The 7,616-nt window shown below is 60.9% G+C and overlaps 1 protein-coding gene across 1 annotated transcript in view; it reads right to left on the reverse strand.

Annotated features, from left to right (window-relative positions):
• Nucleotides 1-7,616, reverse strand: part of DNMT3B (DNA (cytosine-5-)-methyltransferase 3 beta) — an 18,992-nt gene that overhangs the window by 8,255 nt on the left and 3,121 nt on the right. The window contains exons 2-7 of the mRNA XM_009893533.1: nucleotides 6,337-6,481; nucleotides 5,511-5,617; nucleotides 4,125-4,277; nucleotides 3,489-3,680; nucleotides 1,729-1,887; nucleotides 848-991 (exon numbers count right to left, since the gene is read on the reverse strand). Coding sequence (XP_009891835.1) covers nucleotides 848-991; nucleotides 1,729-1,887; nucleotides 3,489-3,680; nucleotides 4,125-4,277; nucleotides 5,511-5,617; nucleotides 6,337-6,481 — 900 coding nt within the window. The remainder of the gene's footprint in view (nucleotides 1-847; nucleotides 992-1,728; nucleotides 1,888-3,488; nucleotides 3,681-4,124; nucleotides 4,278-5,510; nucleotides 5,618-6,336; nucleotides 6,482-7,616) is intronic.

Consider the following 7,616-nt stretch of genomic DNA (forward strand, 5'->3'; position numbering starts at 1 on the left):
CATATCCCCGCACTGGGTGCACCTTCGGCTGTGCTCCCGTGCGTCCGCCCCCTGCAGTGAGCCCATCTGTCCTCCACCAGCCCCAACCCAGATGGGAGCAGGGACAGCCCAGCCCCAGCTCTCGCCCAGACTCGGCTCCCCGGACAGGTGAAGCGAAGGCAGAAGAGGTGCCTGTGGGTTTGCAGCACCGTAACCCAGAGCGTGATGTGATAACCTCCCCTGGATGGGGACCAGACCCACGGGGTGCTCAGGACCAGCCCTGATGCAAAGGGCATCCGGCACCAGCCCAGGACACCTCCTGCCAGTGTGACATTGCCTTGCCAGTGCAATGCTGCCATGTGTCAAGAGCCCCCGGAGGGAGCCTGGCCCCAGGGGTTTCTGGAGCAGAGACCCTGGAACAGCAGCAGTTACTCCTGAATCCCCTGGGATAAGCAGAGTTTGGCCCCATGGCTGCACTTGGAAGAGTCCCAGCAGAGAAAGGAGGATTTTCCTACAGACACCCGTTCACATCACCCCAGCAGGTGGGGGAAATGATTAATTCTGGACTGCGGCAGGAGCACACTCGCTGATCGTTCTCAAGATGATCCACAGGCATTACCCAGAACCTCCCCCCAGTGCAAAGCAGAGCAATATATAGGGGCAGAGCCGGGAAGCCCCAACCCCAACCACCTCCCCACACACTGCCCGAGCTCTGCAGGCGCCTGAGCTGAGCAGACCCTCAGCTTCCCAGCTGGGGCAGCCCCTCCTGCCCCGGCAAAGCGTTTCCTTCACCGGCTCAGCTGCATCAGCCGCCCCAAGCACAACCCATCTCTCCCTGCATCCCATGGCTCCCCGCAGAGCCCAGCACCTTATCCACCCAAACCCGGCTCTGCTCCACGGTTACCTCCAGGGCATGGTATATGGCTCGTCGGTAGGAAACCAGCTTATTAAACGTGGAAGAATTGAAATGCTGCCTAAAGGCCATCAGTCCCACCAGCTTGTCCGCAGAAACCTGGGAGAGAGCGACGAAAGCTTACCAACGGGCATGGGCATGCCTCGCGTCAGCCGTGTCCCCCACAGCTCTGTGCCCCCCTGTGCTGCGGACCCGTTTGCCAGCACAGCTCTCATGCCGCAGCCGAGGACGCTGGGCTGCAGCCATGCCGCGCTGCTGGGGCTTTGTCTGGACCATGCAGGCGGGTGAGGAAGCCCAGCGTCAGCTTCGCAGAGGGAGACAAGCGGCAGAGGGAGGAAAGCAGAGAGGCGGCAGCGTCGCACTCATGACTAACATGGGCGTTTTGCACCCTCTGCTGGCACTGCACCTCTGCTGGCACGGCCGGCACGGCACGGGCACCCGGCACAGCGATTCCCTCCCTCCTGCCCGCAGCCCAGGGGAGGTGAGGGATGGCCGAGGGGTGATGGGGCTCTGGGAGAGCATCCCTCACCAGGCAGGGAGCAACGGGTGCTGCCCTAGAGACCAGGGCTTGGACAAAACCCTGCAAAGGGGCTGGGCAGACGTCCCCGTCGCTGGATCCTGTCAATAACCTACGGTGGCCAGTCATTAGTTATAGACAGTGGAGCCACGAGAGCATGCCAGAGCTAAACACCGGGGTCCCTGCCCAGGGGGACTGCAGGTGGGCACACACACGTCAGAGGCAGCCCCAGGCATGGGACAGACAGCAGAAATGTGCAGGGGAGGCGATTTCAGCCTGGGCAAAGCCGGGCGTAGGCAGGGGCAGGCAGCAGGCTTACCTCGGAGAACTTCCCATCTCCAAACCACTGCACCCACCGCATGCCCGAGACAGCCTGGCGCTTGGCCGTGGCTCTGTAGGAGACGACGATTGCAGGCCACCAGGAGAAACCTTTGATCTTTCCCCAGACGAGCTCCCCAATTCCAAATTCCTTTCCATCCTGAAAGCAAAAGAGAGCAACACAGGTCAGCCAAAAGCACAAACTCACCATTTTATCTGGGCACCCGTGTGGGGGAACGGCCACGGGACGCCCTGCAGAGCTGCTACGCCATGCTTGTCTCTCACTGCAGTATGCGTGGACCTTTGTGCAATGATCTATAAAAACTGCAGCCCCTCCCTCAAGAAAAAAATGGCAGAACACATCCCTGGTAGCGCTGGCACTCAGCCCTGCGCCATACAGGAGCTCGGCGGGAAGGTCTGCGCGTTGGCAGCCCCACGCCAAGCCCGGCGGCTGGCACGCACAGCGCAGCGCGTGCTCCATCCTGCACAGCCCTCCTGGCACCGGCACCCCGTGCGTGCCCACTCCTGCCTGCCCTCCTGGGGTCTCTGCAAACACCGGGATGCCTTTTCCTGCCCTCACAAACCAGAAGCTCCGGCTGTCCCAGAAGGGCTTGCAGTAGCCCTGGTGATGGGAATGGGCAAGGCAGGAGGGCAGCAGCTCTGGGAGTGCAAATGGACTCTCTCCTGATGCCCTCGCCCATCGCAGCAACGTTTGTCCAGGAGAACTTGGCTCACTGCGCACTGCTGCCGAGCCACGAGGCACAGCCCGGGCTGAGGGACGCAGGAAGCACGGCAGGGGATGGTACGCGTCCTGCCTGGCTGCAGGGAGGAAGGGGATGGTACGTGTCCTGCCTGGCTGCAGGGAAGACTTTGCACCGAGGCTGCTCCCTGGGCTCCCCGAGCACATGACGTTGCTCCTTGGCACGAGGAAGCCCCCTTCACGGGGCTCACAGCTCAGCTCAGTCTCACTGCACCCCCAGGGAGAGGACACCTACCCTCCTCTTGCTCCCACAGGGGAGAGCGGAAAACAGGGCAGAGCAAAAACAGACAGAAAAAAAGGAAAAGTTGGGAATTTTGGCAGGACCATGCCAAGGGCCCCCAACAGGCAGCCTGATGGGGACCACGCGGGCATGGTGCTGTGCCCAGGGAGGCACCACGCACAGCAGCAGTCACCTCTGCTTGCAGAGTCCTCCTTCCCAGCTTTGTTCTGCAATTAGGCACCTAATTATGCAGCAAGATGCGATTGCCCAATTCCTACAAGTCTTGGGCCCTGCCCTGACGCCTGCAGGCACTGAATCACGCTCCTCTGCAGCTCCAGCGGCTTCGTTCCTCTCCAGCTTCCCCCGACAGAAACATTTTCTACACATGCAACTGCCTGTCTCGGCGGGGCCGGGCACGGCTGCCAGCCCGGCGTGTGCCGCGCACACGTCTCTCGGTGGCCCTTGGAGGCTTTGCAGCCCCCACGTGTGGCACAGGCAGGGGCTCGGCGCGGCTGGTCCCCACATGCCACCCGTCTGCAGCAAGGTGCCCCCGGAGCAGCACCAACCCCACAGCCTGATGGATGGGGACAGCCCGGCACCATCGCACTCTGGACACACAGGGAAGGGCAGGGAGGGAAGAGGAGGCAGGAGAAGCAGCAGTGAGGTTTCCAGAAGGTCCCCCTGCCTGCAGGCTTGGGACAAGCCAGAAAGGTTCATCCTCACCCCGCACCATCCCAGGTGCAGGATTCTGGTGCAGGAGCAGAGTTTGGCCCCTCCATACCTGGTACTCCAGTGACATCCCTCCTTCTCTGCTCTCCGGCTCCTCGGCCCCCATCTCGGCGGATCCATTCTGCCCCTCCTGGGAGCTGCTGCCGGAGAGCGTGCTGCTGCTCCGGGACGAGTCCCGGGAGTCCTCCTCTGTCAGGTCGATGGTGGTGACGGGGATGGACGTGGCCGAGCGCCGCTTGGAGCTCTGCGCAGAGGAGGGAGCAGAGTGTGAGTGCAGCAGGAAGGCGGGGAGAGGGGCAGGGGGGAGCAGAGACCTGCCCCATGTCACCCCCAAGCTCTCAGGGGGATCAGAGCAGGGCAGCCAGGGAGAGGGGCACCACCACAGCTGGGAACGGAGGGGAGGTCTCAGGACTGGGGCATCTGAGGGAGAACTGCTCTGCTTTTACTTGCAAGACACATAGAAAATGGTGCGCCACTTGCTCTCTTCCCTTCTCTCCCCAGTTCACCCCAGGGTGTTCAAAGCACCCAGTTCATAGCAGGGGCAAACAACAGCACACACGCACCCACTTCACAGGGGAAACTGAGGCACAGAGAGGCTGCAACGTGTCTGAAGCCACTTGGCCAGGGCACAGCAGAAGTGTAGGTCTCCAGAGCCCCAGGGAAGCCCTGGCCCCACGTAGACCCTCACCCGCAGGGGAGCTGGCAGATCCCTGAGAGTCTCCACGCTGTTCGTTTCCTTGATTTTCATCTCGTGCCGGGTCTGCCCTGCCTGGAAGATGAGGCGGACGGGGGGCTTCTGCCTGAGGCTGCTCTCCCAACCGGCGCTGCCCCGGGGCCGCACCTGCAACCAGAACAGAGACGTGCCATGGCACAGACACCTTCCCCACACCAGAGGCCACGTGGGGGGCAGGGACAGCCCAGCGGCACCGGATCCTGGGGGATCGGGGCACAGGGAAGGCAAGAGGAGGGCGGATGACTGTGGGAGGCACCTCGGGCTGAGCCCCTTGGTGCCACCGTGCACTTCACAGCATCTTTGCCAGGCTGCAGCCGTGCTCAGCACCTCCCATTGCTGCAGCCCCCAGCACCCTGCACTGGGGGCAGCGGCCCACCAGCAGTTGCTTACAACAACTTTTGTTTCTAGCTTTCATGTGCATCCTCTACTATATCCTCCCTAGACGCTCCCTCCTCGCAGCTACAGCCATGGCGGTGCGACCGAGATCGGCAGGAGCCAGCAGCCAGGAGGACCGGCCACTGGGAGAGCCACCAGCACGGCACGGCACCCCGCTCACGCAGGCGTGGGTGCTCTCACACATGTGTGGGTGCATTCCCCTCCGCAGCCCAGCCCTACAGAGGCACCCAGGGCAGCCTTTCCCCTGCGGCTTCAGCACCCGCAGTTTACAATCAGTCTAACCCAGGCGTGTTTCCTGCATCCGGCGTAACAGTTTCAAAATGAAATGAGATTTTGCAAGCAAAGAAGAGCCCCCGAACCCGCCATAGTGGGAAAGCAGAATTTTTCACCCCAGTTGGATTTATGGCTCTTTCTTTTGGAAGCTGCCTCATCACAGGCAGATCTCCAACCTTGGGGTTTTATTTCAAAGTCAAAACAATAAAGCCAGAAGGCGAAAATGCTTCCACACCCTGGAGGTTTGTCAACCTAGTCAACAAAAGGAGGGGGGGGCAAAACTGGGATCCATCCCCAGAGCAGCTAACAGCAGGCCACCCTGAGAGTGGGAGACATGAGATGATTCAGTCCATCAATACAGCCAAGACTTTTTAAAGAAAATATCAGCATAATAATTATTAGACTGCTGCAACACGTAGTGGGCATCACCGCATCACGCACCATACCCTCCTGCTGCTGCTGACATAATGTAAATCAGGAATTTAAAAATTAAAACATTATGCTTGTAAATGAATATTGCATCTGTCACTGGACTGTTCCCCCAGCAGCGAGCGCAAGAGCCACCCCAGAGGGGAACAGGCGAGGAGAGCCCTGGGCACCAGCCGCCCCCCACAGACAGCCCACAAAGCCCCCAGGCAGAAAGGTCTTACAGCAGCCTTGGTGAGCACTTACCTCCTGTGTCCCTGTGAGAGTGAGTGGCCAGGACAGGTCATCCTTGGAGAGTTCTCCTTTGCTCACCCTCTTGTTCTTCAGGGATGGCAGCCCCAGGCCCCCAGCATCTGCGCAGGGACAAGGCAGAGCAGCCTCAGGCTCCGTGAGCCGTCCTGGCCGTGCCCCTGCACGCCTCTGCCCGCCACTGCTCCGAGCAGCAAGGTGTGATTTGAAGAGACCGAAACCTCGTCTTGGAGAAATGTGGCCAAGAGCAGAAGACAACCGGTGCCCCCGAGGCTCCCCATTGCAGTACTTGCACTGGCAGTCCCAGATCACCCACTTGCCCCAAAACTGGCATGGTCTCCAATAGCAAGTGTGGGGACCTTCTTGTGGATTTTTCTGTTCCTGAAAGCTCAGAGGCATAAGGAAACCATACTCCCACTATTCCAGGCTTGTCACCAGTTCATTTAAAGCAGGACCTCATGAACCCAAGAGATGGGATTTGGTCACTATGACCAGAGCATCCTTGGGGCTGTGATGCAGCTGGCAGCAATCCTTGGGCACATGGGGGCTCCCCATTTCCCTCCTCCCCAGCAGCGTTAAACCTTTAAGAGGCAGAGCCAGCATCCCAGTGTGGTACCCATTTCCACAATCACTTCTGTTGCCATGGCCTGGATGTGCCATTGAAAAGCAGAAACCCAGCGGTGTCTCAGAGGGATCCTGGCCACAGCCATGATGCTGCAGCCCCCAGGAAGCCCTGGGGACGGTGACTGGGAGATCCCTGGCCCTGGTCATTCCTGAGCATCCCAGGCATGGTGCATCCTGGGCACGGAGTGGCAAGACTCACCTGGAGCACTGGGCTTTCCATTCGCCTCCAGAACAAGGGCAGGGGTGTCATTAGCGGGGTCGGTGCAATCCCCATTGATGAGGATCAGCTCTGCCCTGCAGTCTGCCTCATCCCGGCCGTGGCTCTTGTCCTTTTTCATGGTTGCCTGTGGAAGCCAGAGTGGAAAGGAAATTTAGCCATGCAGAAAGCCCCAGGGAAGGTAAAGGGGACAGCATAAGCTTTTCAAGCCAGCCACAACTTCTCATGCCCTTAGCAAAGGGGTCTGACTGGAGAGACGTGTTTCGAGTGGTACTGGGAGCCAACGGGCACCTGGACAAAACCTCCCCACAAACACGGTGGCCCTGAAGATCGCCCAGCTCCAGCAGAGGCCGCAGATGCAACCTGCTTGTCCTCAGGGAAGTGCCGGGACTTTTCTCTGGGGCTGCGCTGGCCCAGCCCTGCCATCCGTACGCCACGGATCGCTCCCGAGCTCGGTGCTGCCCAGCCCAGGCTACCCCTGCTGAAGCGCTCCCGGCCATGGCTCCAGACCCTGTCTGGAGGGGAACTGCATTTCCCAGCCACCTTGCAGAAACCAGGGGACATCCCACCCACCCCGGTCACCAGTTTCACTGTGCTCCGGCTGCTCAGCACACCCAGGAAACCCAGCACGCCCAGCACACCCAGCATGCCCAGCAGGGGGTGGGCTGTTACAGCACCAGCAGGACACGGCAGACAAGTCGCCACGGGGGGGCAAAGTCCTGGCGCCTGCAGCGAGTTAAAACTCTCCTAAAGGCAGAAAAATCCTCCTGGCCGCCCCCCACCCCCATCCCCAACTCCCCGGCCCCAGGGGGAAGGGCCGGGCAGGGGTCTGTGCTGGCTGCACTCATGCCCCACCGCCCCCTGCCCCAGGGGCCGGGGGAAGAGTGTGTCGACGTCCCCCCGCCCCAGCGTCCCCCCAACCCTGTGTCCCCCCGCTCCGGGAGCTGCTGCTGCGCAGCTGAAGCCCAGCCAGGCATCCCCCCAGGAGAGGTGGGGTACACCTCGCCTGCGCCCAGATGCTTCTGCCCTCCCTCGGGTGCACTCCCTGGATCCTCTTTTCGGAGGCGGAAGCTCCCAGGCTCTCCCAGAGGCACCCGGGACTCTGCTAACGAAGCTGCCTCACTGCTGGGCTATGGATCTGTGCTGCAACTTGCCCCTTCGCCAGCACAGTTATTTCAGGAGCACATAACTCAGCTCATCAAGTTAAGGAGCAAGCAGGGCTTTACCCACCCCTTTCCCTGTCTGGTAGCAAAAGGAACCCC

Source organism: Charadrius vociferus, unplaced genomic scaffold, assembly GCF_000708025.1.
Source record: "Charadrius vociferus isolate BGI_N301 unplaced genomic scaffold, ASM70802v2 scaffold259, whole genome shotgun sequence".
In the NCBI taxonomy this organism is placed as follows: Eukaryota; Metazoa; Chordata; class Aves; order Charadriiformes; family Charadriidae; genus Charadrius; species Charadrius vociferus.